Genomic DNA, 21,568 nt, shown 5'->3' with positions numbered 1-21,568 from the left:
AGAAGGTCCCAGCCTTTTTATCACGTTTTTTTAATTTTTATTATTATGACAAGCATTTTTATTTAATTTCACCTGTCCCGTTGTCTGTCTGTAATCAAATCTTGCAAGTTAAATTTTACTCAGTTCCCGTCATCAGTTGTTCAGCGGCTACAAGCATTTTTTGTTTTCAAGGTTTCAGAGTATTTATAAAAAATATCGTGATAATTTGATAATTTTATTGGACCCAGAGAATTATTATATTTCTTTGAAAATTTCTATTTAATTTCCACATTTTTAGAAACGACTTTAATTGAAATTCAAAATGATGTAATAACTACTAGGTTAGCTAATTACGTTATAACTTAAGATAGAAGGACTCTGAAATAGAACTTTAAATAAATTGATCAACTTGGTATTACATGGACTCACATCTTTTCTTGGATGGATGGTTCTTCTACCCTAAATAGATTCATGTAGGAATCTATTTAGGGTAGAAGAACTGAGTTGCGAGTCCTGGCTTATTTTTAGGATGGATAGAAGTTATGTTTAGGGTGGCATATAATATCTACTTCAATCGATTCTTCGGCGGAGGACGTGTTTAACATTTAATGAGGATCCTGCATGTACTAATAAAACTTAGCGAAATTAACAGAAAGTAATATATTTATTGATAACATTAAAAAATGGCAATTTTTCTCCTCTCTCTCTCCGCCGAAGAATCGGCTCCCGCTAACTCTCGAGTGACCTAATTAGTGAGGAAGCCATACCAGCCAGCCAAAAAGTCTATAGACTATAAAATATACTACGGTATAGACGAGCTGTCAGCCTGATATTTGTCAATGGGTTCATTTTCTTTATTTGTTTCGTAATCAAAATACTATAGACTTAATGCCAAGGGTGGCGGACTGTTGACTACTTCTCAATACAGATTTAAAGTAGTAAAAATAGTTTTGCTCTTAATAGTGATTTTCTTTATTATAACACTAGAAATAATGGATTGCTTGTAACTTATTCTAGTAAGCTTCATAAGATACATAATAGCTTTAAGGGTAAATGGATACACTTCTATAATAAAGTCCCAGCCACTGTTCAGGCATTATCTATAAATAAATTTAAATGTTTTATAAAAAAATGGCTCTGTCGTAAATCCTATTACTCCACTGCTGAAATGATCGGACAGCCTGGGGTTAGATTGTGATTATTTTATAGCAATAGAAATGACTGTACAATATTGTATATTTTTATTGAAAAGAGCGCAAAAAAATAATGCTGGGAGAGTTTCTTGCGCCGCTTCTTCTCTCTCAGAGCGCCATTTGTTTCCGAAGCGGTAGTAGTATCTAGTAGTTATTAGAAATTACATCAAAAAGAATTCCAAAGGAATCAATTTTGAGAAAATAAATGCCTTTTATGCCTTTTTAACAAACTAAAAAATACGCTTTGGTTGAAAAAAATTTTTCTTCTATCAACGATAGAAGAAAAAATGTAGCCAAGCCAGTGATCTTGTGAAATGTGACCTATGCTCTCCTACACGTTATTTAGAGGTGCAAGAGGCTTAAAAATTCACACCGGTAAAAAGCACAGTTCCGCGTTAGTTTCGGATATACATTATAGCACCTTGCCCTCGACAAATAACGCATATCATGTTACAACAAATTTTTCGGAATTATTAGGAAAATTAAAGAATTCGGTTCCAGTAGTAAAGCGAATTCCAAAAGGGGCTCGCATTACTGTTGCAACTGCACTCTCCAAAGTCATTCGATCTACAGTAAACCAAAATTCAAAAGATAGTTGGGAGCATTTGTTCATGTTCGCATATTCAACTTTACATGCAAAAAAAGATGACCACAGTTCACTCACACAGAAAATAAAATCAAATTGTTCTGACCCAAATATCTTTGGCAATATTTTAAATAGTAACCAAAATTCAAAATTCAACATTTTTCGAAAAGTAGAACAGAAAGTTAATGACGGTGACGTCATTAACTTTCTGTTAAATGATATCCTGGCACCCGACTCAAATGAAACACTTTTGGCTTTACAAAGTAAACACCCATCACCAGATGCTAATTGTGTTATTCCGGAACCATCTTTTTCCGATAATCATCTACGGGCTAATGATGGTGATGTACTAAAAGCAATAATGTCCTTTAAGACTGGTTCTGCCGGCGGCCCCGATGGACTTACACCCCAGCATCTTAAAGATCTGGTATGTCCTTCCACAGGGGATGCGGGTAGAGCGTTGCTTGAGGATATTGTTCTCTTAGTCTAAATAATCTCATGCTTTCTGGAAAAGTTAATACCGAAATTACCGAAATTTTATATGGTGCGAATATATGTGCTCTTAAGAAAAAAGATGGTGGTATTCGTCCTATAGCCGTGGGCTGCACATTTCGACGCCTTGTTTCTAAAATTTTTTGTAAACATATTTCTCCTTTCCTATCAACTAAATTCATTCCAACTCAGTTGGGTTTCGGCTGCAAAAGTGATTGCAAAGCTGCAGTCCACGCTGCGCGAACTTTTTTGGAGAGGAACTCTGGTGATTTCTTTTTAAAATTAGATGTGAAAAATGCTTTTAACTCTGTTGATAGGGGAGCTCTGCTGAGAGAAGTTAAAAATTCAATTCCTTCAATCTATCATTATATTTGGTAATGTTTATAGTAAACCATCCAAATTATTATTCAAAAATCATAATATTTGGTCTTCTGTTGGCTGTCAGCAAGGCGACCCTCTTGGTCCAGCAATATTTAGCCTTGCCATTCATTCCGCCATATCGAAACTAAAATCAAAATTTAATGTTTGGTACTTGGATGATGGTACTTTGGGTGGTGAAGTGGACTCTGTTTTAGATGATTTGAAAGTTGTAATAGAAAGTTTTAGCTCAATCGGCCTTGAGTTGAATTTTTCGAAATGCGAGCTTTTTATCGCCGAAAATTTCCAAATTTCAGACCGGGTTGATATTACCAATAAATTTAATGTTCTGGCCCCCAATATTAAAGTTTTGGATAAGAATTCACTTCACCTTCTTGGAGCTCCATTATTTCCTGTTTCAATTCCAACGATCTTAAACGATCACATTAAAAAATTTAATATCGTTTCGGACAGATTATTGAAAATTAACTCTCGTATGGCCTTAACTATTATTCGGTCTTGTTTATTTGTTCCAAAATTTACGTACCTCTTAAGGTCTAGCCCGTTATGGAAATTTCCAAATTTGCTTGATGTGATTGATATTTCACTTAAAAATATTTTAGAAACCGTTTTGAATTGCGCGTTTACAGATCGTGCATGGTCTCAAGCCTCTTTACCGATACGGTTTGGTGGTTTGGGTACTCGCAAAGTTTCGGGCGTTGCCTTACCAGCATTTCTATCATCAGTTCATAGTGCGCAGCCTTTGGTTACTAGAATTTTAAATCATGTACCAGGTAACTCACAGATTGTGTATTTGAACGAAGCTAACAATGCTTGGCTAAATATTGCAAACATTCAAAATTTTCCAGACGATTTAAAGTGTCAAAAAGCATGGGACGCACTTCTTTGTAAGTCAGCCTTTGATGATCTTTTGATCTCATCTACTGACATAACAGAGCGTGCTCGTCTTTTGGCCGTGACAGAAAATGAGTCGGGATTTTGGTTACAAGCCTTGCCTTCTGCGCCGATTGGAATGCTACTTGACAATATGACATTGTCAATATGCGTATCACTCCGGCTAGGTATAAAACTGAATGAACCACATCAATGTAGATGTGGCGTTCAGGTAGATGCTCTTGGACGCCACGGGTTATCCTGCCTAAAATCGGCAGGCCGTATCAGTCGTCACGCCAGCATTAATGAAGTCATCCGCAGGGCATTTGCCGCTCTTAATATACCAGCTGTTTTAGAGCCAAATGGTATTACCCGCCGCGATGGCAAGCGTCCTGATGGAATGACGCTGGTGGCTTGGGCACGGGGAAGGGCGCTGGTGTGGGACGCTACTTGCATCGACACTCTGGCTCCTTCTCATGTCCAAGTTACGTCAGTTGGTGCTGGGGCTGCTGCTTGGACTGCCGAAGACAGCAAGCGTCGCAAATATGTTGATCTCAGTGAGTCATACATCTTTGTGCCGTTTGGTGTCGAGACACTTGGCCCGTGGGGCCCAGAGGCGCGGAGAATGTTCAAAATACTATCTCCGCGCCTCAATAAGGCTACTGGAAACCCAAGCGCTGGCAGCTATTTCAGTCAACGGATCAGCCTTGCTATCCAACGCGGTAATGCTGCCAGTATTCTTTGTACGCTTCCACGTAATGATAGTTTTAATTTTATGTAGTCGTAGTATTGTAAATATTGTTATAAGATTTGTTTTGATTAAATATATATATCATTAAAAAAAATATATAGATTAAGAAAAATCTTATTTTGCAAATTGAAAATTGGAATAATTTTATCAAATTACTGTATTGTCATAGCTCCTCGATATATCTACGAAGTTTGAACGAAATCTAGCCCTTCAAAGTGGGTCAAAATCGCGCCCAAATGATTCGGTTACAAAAAAAACATACGTATACAGGTGAAGCTAATAAAAAGCGTTTAAAATATATCGCTTTTATTTTCTGTCTTGCTGTAACTTTGTTAGATATTTTCTTCTTCACTAATATTCTATTTTCTTCGCTGAATTTGTTTCGCCTCTACACGAGGCTCCCTAATGACCTCACGAAATTCTATAGTTCTTATATTTTCTTTTTTAAATTAGGAAGCAGCGTTAACAGACTGTGGAGCGTTATTTACGTATAACAATAATTCGATTTACTCTCTAGTCCAGTCGCTAGTCCAGTCTAGTCTGAACGTAGTCTGCACGTCATCTTTTAAATTCGTGTTACAGGGATATTGCGGTGTTATGATTCTTATGATAGTTATAATATTTTACATTTCAAGCAGCGTGAACTCGGCGTTCAATACGTTACGTCTACTCATCCCGACCGAGCCTCCGGATCGGAAGCTCAGTAAGATTGAAATACTCCGACTGGCTGGGAGTTACATCACTCATCTGGACAACCAATTGTACACTGGTAAGATTTACATAAAAAAAAAATCGAAATCATTTATTTCGCACTTTTCATATACAAATTAACATTTTATACTGACCCCCACACTAGGTGTTGCCTGTCTCGTGGGGGAAATAGTAGAATTAACATAAAGTTATACTTCTTTTGGCTCGTCAGGAGAAAATAATTATCAGATGCGATGTGTACAAACACCATCACCCTGACGTTAGCTGGTCAACTAGCGGCCTTATTTACAATTTTTTGTTCGAAACAAAGCATAATACAATAAAATTTCTATATCTAAGTACCACGAAAACCCCTAAACTTACTTATCTGGGTAAGTTGTCGCTCGCGTTTACAGCGTTATATTAATATAGTTGCAATAACGGTATATTAATATTTACATTGGTCTTCACATAAATATGGCTGTTGTTCTAAATATGTTTTTATAGTACGCCTGTATATTTTCCATTCATTTTAAATAAATTTTGTATATTATCTGGCAAATCGTTTAAAATATTAGGTATTATATTACATAGCATTCTTGTGCCATAGATGTTATTGGTTTTTGGAATGCTAAATCTCTTGGATTTTATTAAGTTTCTTAAATTGCTTGGCCTTTGATACTCTATTAGAAATGATGGTTCAATAAGCTATCGATATAAAGCATTTAACAATATCTATATTGGACATAACTATGGATATATAGGATCTTGTCATTAAACGGAGACAGCAATGTATCCGTAACTAGAGATACGTTATTGAAAACGGCCGTAGATAGACTTCAGCTACGAAGCCAATACATATGTATTCCGAACCTCAACTAATGGACGAGAATTCAATAAAATTCAATTTATATACAAGTTTTAATAATATCTCTCTAATTGTATAAAAATAATTTAATAATATTTAATTACACGTTATTTAACTAATTTATGCGGTATAATAATATTTTCATTGGTTGTATTTAATACCTTTTCTTTACAATATTGTTTTTTTACAAACGTAAAATAGCACGAGGTATAATTTTTTTTTAAGAATTTTTGTTTTATTATGCCAAAGAACAATAACTTCTTGCTTGCGTACATAATGAACACACACACTTTTTTTATAGACGAGGAGGACAATCGAACAAACCTGACAAAAACCTGATGGTAAGTGGTCACCACGGCCCATACTCGTGTAACACCAGAGGAATTACAGGAGCGTTGTTGACTCACCTATTATGACATTGAAACTTCACAGCTTTTTAAAAGACCAAACACAAAATGCCCTGCTTGAGAATCATTGTGTTGTTGAACTCCCTTATTTGTAGCCAGCAAGAGGTTGTGAACGTGTATAGAACAGACACATTAATGTTATGTATTGGTGTTCCCCTAGTAATCGGCAAGGTCTGTCCAAAGTCACCAGCTATAACACGATCCCATAATATCGTGGTTGCTCTTAATATCTTCCATTGTGCGATCTAGTGCTTCCATTACTCTTTTGGGGGACATTGTACATTCATCCAACACCAACAGCTTCTACTGATACAATATTCTTCTGCGTTATCCGCTTTTGCTAATGGTTCAAACTGGCATTTCCCCCTGAGCCAAGTTTAATAGTTGCTTATGAACTGAGTGCGCTGTTCGTTCGCCCACTAAGTAGCATAAAAGCCGTTCCATAAGAAGCTACTGCAGCTTCTACTTATCATACACATATTTCTAGTAAATATACGTATATATAGAATATTGAAATTTTATTTCAATTCCATACAAATTTTCGCCTTCTATGTAAGTCGAAATTTCAAAACACACTAGAAATAATATTCACTGATATCCTATAAATTTTCTAAATACAAAGTTCCATAATTTTATCGGCTAAAACAAAGAACTTCCATACCTTTCGTAAAGTCTTATCTATCTTTATACCAAATTACACTAAAATAATAAACTATTTTTATCAAAATGCTCGAGAATTGTCTTTGACTGTCTTTCGTTGCCCCCAGTACTTTAGTTACTTTTCCAGCTACGTAATTTATTGAAGTGAAATTACTTTAAGGCCGTTGTGATTTGAAGCTCGATGAAACGAAAAAGCGAGACGATAGAGACAGAAACAGGTAAATGTATAGGGTTCAGCCGGCGAGGGAATGAGATATAATACATTACACGTTCTCGGTCTCTAATAATGATTTAAAGCGACTGTTAAAAGAGAGACAAATAAATTCATAAGATTTTACTTGGCAGAAAATGAGATAGGTAACATTATACTGTGTTTTGGTACCAAGCGATCATCGTTGAAGAAGAGATTGTCTTATGTATGATGCGAATATGCCAGTGGGAGGCTCCTTTGCACAGTATGCCGGCTAGATTATGGGTATCACAACGGTGCCTATTTCTGCTGTGAAGCAGTAATGTGTAAGCATTACTGTGTTTCGGTCTGAAGGGCGCCGTAGCTAGTGTAATTATTGGGCAAATGAGACTTAACATCTTATGTCTCAAGGTGACGAGCGCAGTTGTAGTGACCTTCAGAATTTTTGGGTTTTTTCAAGAATCCTGAGCGGCACTGCATTGTAATGGGCAGGGCGTATCAATTAACATCAGCTGAACGACCTGCTCGTCTTGTCGCTTATTTTTATAAGAAAAAGAGTATACATTAATATATTCTGACGTCATGCGCACGACGTATTACTACAAAGGTACTAGGAGAACATAAATATGGTAGTGGTGATAGTAAAGTCTTTGGAGGACCAGGACTACATTCTATGCAGTCTAGAGGTCGCACTGTATCAACAACAAGATAAATAACAGTAACCGACGCAGTATTTCAAAGATATATGGGCCATATTGAGACCAAAGTATTAATTTCATACTTTAGTTACCATATGCATCTTGTATCATTTATCGAAAATGTAAGCTATGAGTCGGAATAAATGTAATATACATACCAATAAAATGTAAAATAATTATCAAACTCTGTATCACTATGATCATTATTAAAACCTACAATTATCCTCTTTCCCAAATTTTACAATCGGCTTTTGAAGCCAAAAATTTTGCACACATGTTATTTTTTTATCTGATACTTCTCTCTGCACAATTCCTATTGAAAAAAGCGTACTGATAAATGCACACATAAACGTTTTCAGGTGACATGGAGCGGCCGTGTCTACAAATTAATGATTATGGAAACAATAGCGCTGCTCTTTGCACTTTTTGCTGGACTGCTTCGAAAAAAGACGTACGTATAACATAGTACATACAAATACATCATTAGATTTTAATTTCCAAAAAATAGTCTGAAAACGTAGGATATAGGATATAAGTGAATGGAAAATGAAGGTGAGTTAAGAAGGAAGTATAGAAGAAAGTATAGAGGAAAGTAAAGAAGGAAGTGAAGAAGGAAGTATAGAATGAAGTAAAGAAGGAAGTATAGAAAGAAGTAATGAAGATGGTGGATAGTTTTGTTCCACTCAGGTAGCTAATTATTATTGAACTTGGAACATATTATGAAACATACACAACAAAAATATTACGCGCCGTTTTATTAATTATAGTACCCAAACAATAATAATATCTAGCAAATAAGGTACAGAAGCCGATATACATTCTATATCGGCACCTATATCAAATATATATATACTTAGATAACTATATATCAGTGCGAGTATAGTCCACTATTTTGATTTTGATAATATGTTACCAGATTTTGGATATCTATCCTAAAATGTCGGTACACGTCTACTGCTATAGAAAATAAATCTTTTTGTGACGCATGTTACTGTATTAAAACTATTTTGAATTACGAGCAAAAACGCTCGTACCTACTTGTGTCGTGAACACTGGTAATGACGTCACGGTTCAAAATTTCAACCAAAGCGTTTAAGGTCATTGAGCCGTGACGTCATAATTTTTCAGAATTCTATATTTTTACACTATGTTATCGTTTTATCTAATAATTTATATCAAAACGGGTTTTTAAATTTTGTAAAATCCATTCATCATATATTTTTTTATTCTTAGATTCTTTAATATTTTGTTCATGCCCATATTTATTGTTAAGATTTTATAGTAAAACTACACATTGTATTAATTCTGTTGACAATCGACCTACACTACAAAAAATGCTGTTTATTCTACCTCTATTTATTAAAATCAGTGCTCTGTGTTGCTTGTAGTAAAAGGGAGTATGCGACTAAACCATGCCTTTACCAAATATTGATGGTTTTAAAAAATTTCAGAAATATACTGTCAGTTCTTCAATCAATGGATATCAACTACAGCTTTGAAAAAGGACTGAAAGTCAAGGAAAAGCATGCCAGCTTAACTATACTAACAATATACTATCAAAAATGGTTAAACGTTGAATAGCAATATTTTGTACTTCCGAAGCGGTAGTAGTATCTAGTATATTAGAAATGACAGCAAAAAATATTCAAATGAAATCAATGTTGAGAAAATAAATGCCTTTTATGCCCTTTAATCTGCACTCCATGGAAATAAAATAAAACATCAGGACATATATATATAAAGATTAAACGCCAAAGTTGATATAATTTTTATATTTTGTGATATGTACACGATTATTCATACTATAAGTATATTATTTTAGAACTGTTGTTGGTTAATAAGTTTACGGCTTTCAGTACAAGTTTTACTTTCCTACTTTTGATAGAGTTTATACTAGTCTTCTAGCTTTATGTATTATTTTACAATGTACAGGTATGTGAATTTGTAATAATACGCTTAAAGATCAATAATACTATATATGTAATCGTTTAATAAAATATTATTCAAAACGTGCGGTTTGATTTTGCCCCTACAAAACACTTTTATTACTTTTATGTATACAATTACTTTTATATATACAAATGATTTAAGTTTTCTTTAGTGTTATTGAAGAAATGTTAGAAAACTGAAATCATTTGTCAAATTATGGATTTCCACAAAGTAACGCCTATTCAGTAATTTACTTTTATGTTGTAGAATAAGACCACATCGGGAAGACGTGTTCGCTAACTAAGGGCAGTACGAGAAAGCTTATGGTCACTCAGAGGTCAATGGAGAGGGCTATGATCGGTTTTCCCCTGCGAGATCGAATCTAAAAATGAGGAGATCGGTAGGAGAACCGAAGTCACCGCCATAGCTCATATGATTGCGAAGTTGAAGTGGCAGTGGATAGGGCATAGCACATTTATAGGTATCACAACGGCGCCTATTTCTGCCGTGAAGCAGTATTGTGTGAGCATTACTGTGTTTCGGTCTGAAGTGCGCCGAAGCTAGTGAAATAACTGGGCAAATGAGACTTAACATCTTATGCCTCAAGGTGACGAGCGCATTTGTAGTGCCGCTCAGAATTTTTGCATTTTTCAAGAATCCTGAGTGGCACTGCATTGTAATGGGCAGGGCTTATGCAGTACTATCACTTGAACGTCCTGCTCGTTTTGTCCTTTGTTTTTTATAAAAAAAAGGCAGAACCGTTGCTCTCACCACGGAGCACCAAGTTCGATTCTCGCCGGCCACGTACCACCATATTAACCTTAGATCATTTATGTGTCTAAATGACTCTGACAGCTGTGAACACGTTGAAAAAAATAGCGGCGAACTGTAAATATTTTACTAACGCGAGTGTTACACATTTAAATAAAACAATTTTTAAAGAATTATAACACCTGTAATTGTAACTGTATTTGTAGATTCGATTTTTGCGTAAAAGCTACATTATTATTATTATTTTAGTTATCCCGACGTGTCAAGACCTTTCCAGATCTCGTTTTCAGGGGGACTGTCTTAAGTTAGAATTACACGCGTTTTAATCCTTTAAAAAGTATTTTATTTAAATGAATTTTTAATCTCTATTTTGAGCAACGCATGCACACTAAAACAAAGTGACATACATATGGCAAGTGTAAGACGAAGCTTGTCAAGCACACGTAAGTAATAAATCTGGCCTGTTCTCATGTATTGTCTAAGAACAAGTGGCTATATCTAGACGTATTAATTATCTAACATATTTACGTTAATTCGACTCTTACAAGATCGGCAACGCTCGTGCGGTTCCCTCCACAAGGTACCTTCATATCAGCCATAAAACTTCGCAAAAAAATATCAGTAAATTATTGTTACTGTTAATGTATTTTAATTACGTTACTGTGAGGGTGGCTGTGGTGTGATGAAATAAACTCATTTCTATTATTAATGGTGCCCGCATCCTTTGACATGCGGGTCTTAACATAAGTCTGTCTGTTACAAAGTCATTTTACATCTTACTGATATTCATTTTGACACTGATGACGTTTTGTGAGACCTACAATAAAGTCCTTGGACATTTAATTGCAAATACACCGCAAAAGAAAAAATAAAACAAACACATGCCAAAGAGGAATTATATTATCATCATCATCATCAGCCGGACGACGTCCACTGCTGGACAAAGGCCTGCTCCAATGATCTCCACGAGGATCGGTCCTGCGCTGCCCTCATCCAACGTATTCTGGCGATCTTAATCAGATCGTTGTTCCATCTTGTGGGGATCCATTATCCATCAGCGTACCAACACTGCGTCTTCCGGTACGTGGTCGCCATTCGAGGACTTTTCTGCCGCACTGGCTATCTGTCCGTCTAACTATGTGCCCTGCACACTGACTGCCACTTCAGTTTCGCAATCATTTGGGGAAATGATAATCTTCTGTTTCTTTTAATGATAAATGATCTTCCAGATGTGCTTGATAATTCTCGGTGTCTCCTTTATGCTGATGACCTGAAACTCTTCAAAGAAATAAAATCTGATTCAGATTGCATGGCACTCCAAAATGATGTACAAGCTGTGTTCCAGTGGAGCTTGAGGAACCGTATGGCATTTAATACGTCCAAATGCTATGCCATGACTTTCGGTCGAACGTGGTGCCCAATAGAGTTTGATTATAAAATTGGTGGTGATTCGATATCTCGAACAAAAACTATCAAAGACCTGGGTGTCACATTCGATCGAAAGTTAACCTTCCATGATTATATTACCACTCTGGCCAAGGAATCCTATAGAATTTTAGGCTTTGTTTTGAGGAATTCTGGGGATTTCACATCTGAACCAGTCATAAAGCTTTTATTTGGTGCTTTAGTGCGCAGCAAGCTAGAAACAGCTTTGTGCGTGTGGAATCCGCATGAAAGTACTTATGTACTCCTTCTCGAAAAGGTGCAAAAAGCTTTTCTTATGTACTTTTACAAACGTACGCATGGATACTACCCCTATATGTATCCCACAAAATTTCTTCTGGGTACATTAGGCTACAACTCCCTCGAGGTTAGGCGAAAACGACAGCAGCTCACAGTTATGTGCAGAGTTCTCAGAGGGGATATAGATGCGCCGAGTTTGCATGTTGAGCTATGTAGAATCTTTGTACCGGACAATTACTGTTCGAGGCGCAGGCATAGATTCTTCGCGAGTCCAACACATCGTACTGTGGCTCGCACCAACTCACCTATACAGAGGTAGCTCTCAACGCTCTTCTCGAAGCCAACCCTGCTTGTGATTTATTTGCGGATGGATGGCAGACGATTTTAACAGAGTGCTTGCGTTTTTGTGAGAGGAATGGATGAACGGTATTTGGATGTTAATTAATTGTTAGTTATTTACAGTAAACTTTGTATTTATTAACTATTATTTGTGTAATATGTTTAGTTTGTACTTAATTCTTACTTTAATATTGTAATTGGCTTACGCCGTTTTATTAAAGTATAAATAAATAAAATAATTAATGATAGTATATTATAATATTTTAATATACGACAAGCAGACAAAATTAGACGAAAATAATAAATAAATAAAAGAAAGAAGATGTTTTTAAATTCCAAAATTACGCGTTTTTTGAAGTCGTATCGTCCCTGAAACACCGCACAAGGAAGCTCATTCCACAACTTTGTAGTACGTGGAAGAAAGCTCCTTGAAAACCGCACTGTGGAGGACCGCCACACATCCAGATGGTGGGGATGATATCCTAACTTGTGGCGTGTCATGCGAAGGTGGAATTCGGCGGCAGGAATCAGGTGAAACAGATCTTCGGAACACTCCCTATCATAAATGCCGTATAGGACACACAATGAAGCGACGTCTCTACGCAACGCCAAGTGATCCAGCCGTTCACAGAGCACTGGGCCCCCGACAATTCTGTTGCTACGTATTGCCGCGCTCAATTAAAGACACCCAGCTTCTTTAATGTTATAATCAATTATAATGTTTTCTTAAAATAATTAAATTATTAATTTTAATAAATCATATAAAAACACTATTTCAACAATACACAGCTTAAACACATTGAACTTTTCACTAAATCTATTCAATTTCACATATGAGATATACTCAGCACTAATGTTTCACAATACGTCAGCCGTATGGCTACACATATACTGCTATAACCAATTCAATGATGCGAACTCACGAGATTTCATCCATCCTAAAAGTGTCTAAATATATATCTTTATATTATTATATTATTTTTTTAAATTATTAATTTAAGCCAGCCAATTAGATTTTCCCCTACAAAGAGTACCTACAACGCGGCTAAAGAAGGTTTCACTTCAAAAATATGAAATATAATTGCTTATACCAACTAGTTTAAAAAAAATACTACTACGTAGCTACTTTAACTCGGACAGCGACCAGTGTCGGCGGCGTACGGCGCCACGCAGCTAATTTAACTCGGACAGCGACCAGTGTCTGCAGCGTACGGCGCGGCGCAGCTAATTTAACTCGGACAGCGACCAGTGTCTGCAGCGTACGGCGCGGCGCAGCTAATTTAACTCAGACAGCAACCAGTGTCTGCAGCGTACGGCGCGGCGCAGCTAATATAACTCGGACAGCGACCAGTGTCTGCAGCGTACGGCGCGGCGCAGCTAATTTAACTCGGACAGCGACCAGTGTCTGCAGCGTACGGCGCGGCGCAGCTAATTTAACTCGGACAGCGACCAGTGTCTGCAGCGTACGGCACGGCGCAGCTAATATAACTCGGACAGTGACCAGTGTCTGCAGCGTACGGCGCGGCGCAGCTAATTTAACTCGGACAGCGACCAGTGTCTGCAGCGTACGGCGCGGCGCAGCTAATTTAACTCGGACAGCGACCAGTGTCTGCAGCGTACGGCGCGGCGCAGCTAATTTAACTCGGACAGCGACCAGTGTCTGCAGCGTACGGCGCGGCGCAGCTAATTTAACTCGGACAGCGACCAGTGTCTGCAGCGTACGGTGCGGCACAGCTAATTTAACTCGGACAGCGACCAGTGTCTGCAGCGTACGGCGCGGCGCAGCTAATTTAACTCGGACAGCGACCAGTGTCGGCGGCCTACGACGTCGCAGCCCATACGTGTGTATGTGTGCGTGCGTCAATTGGGGCGCTCTAGTGTGTATTGTGATACAAGGCAGTACGTGAATAATACGCACATGATCAGCGTGCTTGACTTAATACTGCAGGATTAAAATAGCGTCAACCCAAGACGCAATAGGCGCAAATAAACAAAAATAGTCCATGAATACATATACCTGTCAAAACTTTATATTTATCATCACCAGACAGTGAGTTGTAGCACTGGAGGACAAGTATTCCAGAAACGTTCTCAAATATATGCCGTATTATTACAATGCAAGAGTTGAGATTGCATTGATATACGAATAGTCTGCATACTATTTTAAGCGGGATGTCATTTATTTTTTTACTATACATAGTCACGATTGTTGTGTCCCACATTGATAATTACTTACTTGACGTTTCTAGGACATCATACTATGCTGTCATTATTGTAGCGTATTTCTGATAAAATCAACACATGACTCACATTTAGCAATATTGTTTTACTCATGGACTAGCAATTACTAGGATGGACGAACAAAGTGAGCGAGAGAGAAGGACTCTAACGAAGATACAGCGAGATAGAAAAGGAAAGCGAATCTATTGAAAGCGTAACTGATATAGACTGACAAGTTGTCAGCAGACATCCAAGCTTGTCAGGTTGACTGTACACTAATCTATATATATATAAATGAATTGCTGTTCGTTAGTCTTGCTAAAACTCGAGAACGGCTGGACCGATTTGGCTAATTTTGGTCTTGAATTTGTGGAAGTCCAGATATAAGTACTGGTTTTGGTACGTTTGAACAAACAGATAATCGTGTGTCTAACTCATACGTAATATCACAGCGCAAAATTAATGAGACAAAATTTTATTTTGCGTATTTATTAATTTTAAAACTTGCTGGATTGTATGAAAAAACTACTTAGATCATTTATACGTCTTGATAGACTGTGACTGCTGTGAAAACGTCAAAAATAATTGAGATTTACAGTTAAACAATAACACAAAGTGACATACAAATCCCGATTGTAAGACGTAGCTTGTCAAGCACATTAATGTAATAAACCAGGCCTGTTTTCATCGATTGTCTAGCAGCAAGAGACTCTATGTAGACGTAGAAATTATTAGATAAATTATATATATTCAAAAACGCCAAAAATAATTATTTAATTTCTTAGGCTTAATGATAGAATGATTTAAACTTTAGTATCTTCAATACTTTACTCTCTCCTCCATTTAAATTATTTTAGGAATACTATAATACTGCGTTTATTTTGTGTTATTCAAACGATTTAATACTTGATTTTCGTTCGTTTAATAGCTCCTTCAATTCATCGACTATCTCACTTACGACATTTTTATCTTCATAATTTTCATATTGTATTAAATCACTGTTGTCATCAAAATCGAGCTCTATGTTGGAGTTATTATTGTTATTTTCCCAATAATTAGTAGACTGATTTGTTTTATACTCGTCGTCAGCTTTCATCAGTTTATTGCTTCGTCTAACGGTTCCGATGGTTGGAACTTTCGCACCATCGCGTTCAGCACATGAATAAGACAAAAATCACCAAAATAATTCGTGTGGTACAGTATAATTAAAAAAGTACTCCAATTAGGAAATAGGTGGAATAACAATATGATCCGATACTGGGTCAACAATTAGGTGAGTACACAATTAATTACTTACAATTATTTCAAAAGGAACAGATCAGCTATAGATTGTTTTTAGGCAAATTTAACTACTGAAGCAGCATTTGACATTGAACCCTCAGGAGAGAGGGGCGTGAGAGGAGGTAATCACTCGGTTGCCCAAACCTCACCACCGCTTGCGACTTCGGGCAAGGAAATAACAAAAAATGTATTGACTATTGCCGCACGAGGTCCATATATCATATAAGGCCGTGTCCACATTAAACGAACGACGGCGAACGAAATAGAAATAGTGCGCGGCGAGGTTAGTAAAAGAGAAAGATACCTCTCGCTTTTTAAACTTGCCGTTTTTCTTTTTATGTGGCCGTATAAGCCGTGTGGCTTATAGGGATTATATTAGCTAATGCAGAGGTTTGCAACCCAAGAAATACTTACGTCTTATTTTCTCCAAAACTATAATGTTTTTTTACTAATGCGAAAAAGCTGTTGTTCATATAGGTTATAAGGCTAATATGGAGCAAATTTTACAATGCATATAATATTATTATTCGAGCATTTACAGGTTATTATGGTGTCCTTTAAATAAATAAAAAAAAAATGTTAATACGCTCATTATATGACGGTGCTTAAGAAAGATTTTATGCTGTAATACGATTTAAATCTTCGTACTATCAGGACAATACTTGAAATAAAACAAACAAAATGGCACCATTCTGATTTAATTGTACCTATAATATGTGCAAGCGATCTTTACAATCAAATATTGTGAGGAATTCACAACCGGTCATTTTCTTTTACACATCCTGGCAGCGACACCTATTGGTATAAGTTGCAAACGTGGTATAGTGTAACAATATAATATTTAAGTACAAAATCTAATATAAATACTAATACTATTTACAATGTTTTATTTCTTACACACTATGTTCGCTAGGAATTTTTCCATATTTAAGAGTATAATAAAATACTTAAAAAATGCTACTTTACATTTTATCAAATCTAACATAAGTTTGTACAGAACATTTATTCTAACAATATATTCGTGTGTTTTTACAAAATACCTATTTTCACCTTTTAGAGGGTTAAGTACTAACATCATTTTTACAAAATATTTTGTACTTACAACTATTCTACAAGTGAAACAGCAAAATTTATTCAAACAGTAACATCAACTTAACGTTCTGAATTGTAAAAAACTTCCACAACTAAGTGCGTTATAAAAATGGACCCAACAATTTAAATGTATAATCCCCGTCAAACTTACAGTTCACTCCGACGATTTTGCGATTAGTTGTGCAGTGGCAAAATAGTACATTACGATACAAGTGCGCAAAGTAGGTCGTTTCCGCACGAGCGAAGCGAGTGTAGGATGACCTACGTACGCACGAGTATCGTTTACTATTTTTCCTATTAACTTGCGCAAATTTCAACCACTATAATTATTTTCAAACATTCCCGTACGCTCACCACATTCCCGCACGCTCTTGTCAACGTGTGGTACTTTGCGAACGCAAATGCATGCGCAAAATCGAACTTTGCGCACGTTAATAGAAAAAATAGTTTATTAATATACTACGCCCAGTATTCTCATTCTCTTTCGTGACAGATGTATCACGTGATTAGCCTGAGAATACGTCATAAGTTACGATCATAAACTTAGTATTCTAGTCTTCTATTCTTCTTCTTCACAGCATACTCGACGCAACGTGGACACCACAAAGTAGCAGGCACGTTAGCAGTGACGGATTAAGACTACTTGATGCCATATGCAATCCATGCCTGTGGGCCCCCCTATCCGTATGTCAACTAGAATCGGTCTTTAAACCTTTACCGCCTAAAAACATTTGTTTTTTTTGTAAAATAAGATGATGACTCTAGGTCGGACTCTATGTCAACTTGAAACGCGAGAATTTTCAATTTAGTCCTAGAAACTTTTTTTGGTGTGGTTTTTGGTGACGTGAGAGGGAGACGTGTTGCCCATAGGACAGATTTATTTGTGCTTCTTCTGGTGCCCCCTCAGACGTGATGCCCTAGGCAATTGCTTAATTTGATTAAGGGTTAATCCGTCACTGCACGTTAGTATACGTTCTTGTAGAAAAATAATTAACTTGCGAAAATGTTAAGTATAATATTTTTATAACAATTTTATAAATAATAAATACTAATGAAATTAGTAGACTTTAAGTAGACGACAATTAAGTATAATTACGAACAATAAACATCACTTTATTTAACAGTATCCGCGTTATTCCTAAATATTGACTAGTTAAAAAAATCTAGTCGTTAATCTTAATATATTTCATAAATAAGGCAAGTATTATTTACAGAAACATTTACTATACGTAAATGCAAAATAAAACAACAGATATATGCCTTTCAAAAGGCGCATACAACTTCAACAAAACTTTGTGCTTCGTTATCATAACATACTTACACATAATTTCTCTTCGAAGACATCACAGTCCAATGATATACATATTACATAGCTACAAGTTCACAATAATTATGGTTGCAACTTTACAGTTATAACCTATTTATGTTTTATTAATTATTAATGTTTCGTGAACCATCCAACACGAAATTACTACCATTTTCGTTTGTAAGATATATTGAATATTTACCTATTCCTTTATTACTATACGTTATATTTTGTAAAGTAAAATGTATTCAGGTGTGGGTTTTCCAAACAAGATTTTGTTGTTTGCCATTAACAATATAAGTTTAAATTATGTTGAATATTTTAAGACTAAGATTGTCTAATTCATGGGAAAGGAGAATATTAAAAATAATAAGAATTTAACATTACATATAAACTATTAAAGTATATTTTAGTATGAGTGGCACTGCTAGTACTAGCTCAAAATATATATAAAAAGTGGTGATTCTAATGCAAATAACGCATGGTTAATAAATAAGTATAAATTCAACGGGAAGCGATATAAAAGATCATTCACTTGCAACTGACAAGCTATTATCTGTCTCTTTCCATCTCGTGTATTTGACATAAAGTCTTTTGGAAACATTGTTTGGAAGTCAGATCGGATATAATCCGAGTTAATTTAGAAAATAATCCAAAATGGCGTCGCTTTCTTATTTTCCCTAATCACATTACTTTCTATATTCAGACAGTACTGCGTGCAAAATAGTCAGTAGTAAATGAATGAAACATAATCTTTGAGTTAATTGAAGAGTAAAATTGTAGACATAATCTAGTATTATTTTTTTCCTAACTGTACTGCTGTAATGGTAATAAATAAAATATTCTGTTCCCATTTCTTAGAATAGATATTGTGCGTTCCGTAAATCGAATTGTAATTCGTCCGGTGAATTATGACGTCACAGAACTACTAACGAAAGTCCAAACCATCATTATCTATACATTTTTTTACACTTTGGTCCCTTTTAACACTGCCAGCTACCGAATACTGTTTCTATCGCGAACAATGAACGGACTTGCTTCATGATTGTTCTTCTCCAGATTACCAGATAGAGTTGGATCTGGGCGGCTTCGCTTGAAGAAGCCTAGTTTCCATAACGCTATGATGAGAAGCACTAACACTATAAGTCCCACTATTATTGATACGATTATCACCCATAGAGGAACTTCAGATGGCTCACTAATCTTAAGATCAGGATACGCAACTGTTTCCACCTGAAATTAAAATAGTTTTAAAATTACCTTTTTTGTCTATGAGACGTGTAGAAATTATTAAAAGGAACAAGCATTTGAATTAGTTATTTTGTTTGTTTATAAATATTATAAAGTAATTTAAAATATAATTAGTAATTCAAGCTGTCCTTTAACGGCCGGCTGTTCCCAATATACTCTCTACAGATAGAGATAAATTACTACCTTCTACAATCGGTAATTAGCTGTCAATAATGTGAAGCTGTCCCAATATACCCGATAGGTCATTCTTATTGCCATATATTGGGACGAGTGAACTGCAATTTCTTACAAACATCTATCACTAGTAAGCTATACGTCGTCCGATTGACAGACAACGTGTACGGATAAGATGGTTACCGTCGATAAGTTTATTGGGACAGAAAAGTCAACGATAGTTACGATTTTTATCTCAAGTAAGAGATAGGCTGAATATTGGGAACGGCCGTTAGACGAGGATATACTTATTTGACTCTGAATATTATGATTAATTACAATTATAGAATAAATGTGTCCACACTTTTTCAATATTGATTTTTTTATGAAAATAAGGCACGAGACGAGCAGGACGTTCAGCTGATGGTAATTGATACGCCCTGCCTATTACAATGCAGTGCCACTCAGGATTCTTGAAAGTCCCAAAAATTCTGAGTGGCAGTACAACTGCGCTCGTCACCTTGAGACATAAGATGTCTCATTTGCCCAGTAATTTCAAGAGCTACGGCGCCCTTCAGACCGAAACACAGTAATGCTTACACATTACTGCTTCACGGCAGAAATAGGCGCCATTGTGGTACCCATAATCTAGCCGGCATCCTGTGCAAAGGGGCCTATCATTGGTAAAAGATAAAATATATATTAATTAAAATAATCTTATGTCTCATAGTGACGCGCGCAATTGTAGTGCGGCTCAGAATTTTTGGGTCTTTCAAGGATTCTGAGCCGCACTGCATTGTAATGGGCAGAGCGTATTACTATCAACTGAACGCCCTGTCCGTCTCGTCTTATTTTGGTCGGGTTCTTTTTTTTAATGTTTGGGGAAATCTTTGGAGATTTAAGTAGTCCTTGCAGTAAAGATGATATTTTTCTTTAATTTTTGCAAACTACCTATAATTTTAAGTAGAACAGTTAGGTTAGAAACTTGAGGTATGCAAAGCGAGTTGAACATAGACGCATCTGTCGGTAAATCTATCATGCTTAACGGCCGTTTTCAATAACTTATCTCTAGTTACGTATACATTGGTGTCACCGTTTAATGACAAGATCTTATCTATACATAGTTATGTTCAATATAGGTTAGATGTTAGACGATAGGTTATTGAAATGTAAGCAAGCGTAAAAGGATAGATTTGTCTACCTCGAGTAACTTTAACTAAGGATAGACAGGTTATTGAAAACGGCCATTAGACTTATTAACTACTAGCTGACCCGACAGACGTTGTTCTGTCAATAAACGGTTCGAGAGATATGGTAAATGCGTGGGTGGGATCGTGACACGACAAACTATATATGTAAACCTTCCTTGAGCTTCAACGAATCTATTACAAAAGATTTCATTGAGATCGGTCGAATAGTTTAGGAGTTTTATTATATATATTAACTATTAATAATATAAATCTGTCAATGGACTCACCGTCGCTGTGTCATCATGGTGCTTATTTTGGTGAATATTGTAATGTTCTGGTATGTGTATAAACGCTGTCGACGCGATGTTTACATGGCTGACTCGAGGATAGTCTTCCACCAAGGTGGAGTTCCAGAGGCGAGCTTTTACCGTTATCGTGGTCGCTTGCATCCGACCCAGTCGATATATGACACATTGAAATTGAATACATTTTGCTGTTTTCTTTTGACAATTCTGTAATAAAAATTATAATTAGATGTAACAGATAAAAATCGCAAAATATTGCAATTGTGAAAGAAATTTTTGATTA

At 36.1% G+C, this 21,568-nt stretch overlaps 1 protein-coding gene across 2 annotated transcripts in view; it reads right to left on the bottom strand.

Annotated features, from left to right (window-relative positions):
* Positions 1-16,669: 16,669 nt before the first annotated feature.
* LOC126975825 (integrin alpha-PS1) overlaps positions 16,670-21,568 on the bottom strand; it is a 149,947-nt gene continuing 145,048 nt past the window's right edge. For both annotated transcript variants that reach the window (XM_050823854.1, XM_050823855.1), the window contains 2 exons: positions 21,268-21,492; positions 16,670-19,619 (listed from right to left, as the gene is read on the bottom strand). In XM_050823854.1, coding sequence (XP_050679811.1) covers positions 19,383-19,619; positions 21,268-21,492 — 462 coding nt within the window. In that variant the 3' untranslated portion in view covers positions 16,670-19,382. The remainder of the gene's footprint in view (positions 19,620-21,267; positions 21,493-21,568) is intronic.

The sequence above is a fragment of the Leptidea sinapis genome, chromosome 38, assembly GCF_905404315.1.
Source record: "Leptidea sinapis chromosome 38, ilLepSina1.1, whole genome shotgun sequence".
NCBI classification, from domain to species: Eukaryota; Metazoa; Arthropoda; class Insecta; order Lepidoptera; family Pieridae; genus Leptidea; species Leptidea sinapis.
This window is presented reverse-complemented; position numbering and strand designations above follow the sequence as displayed.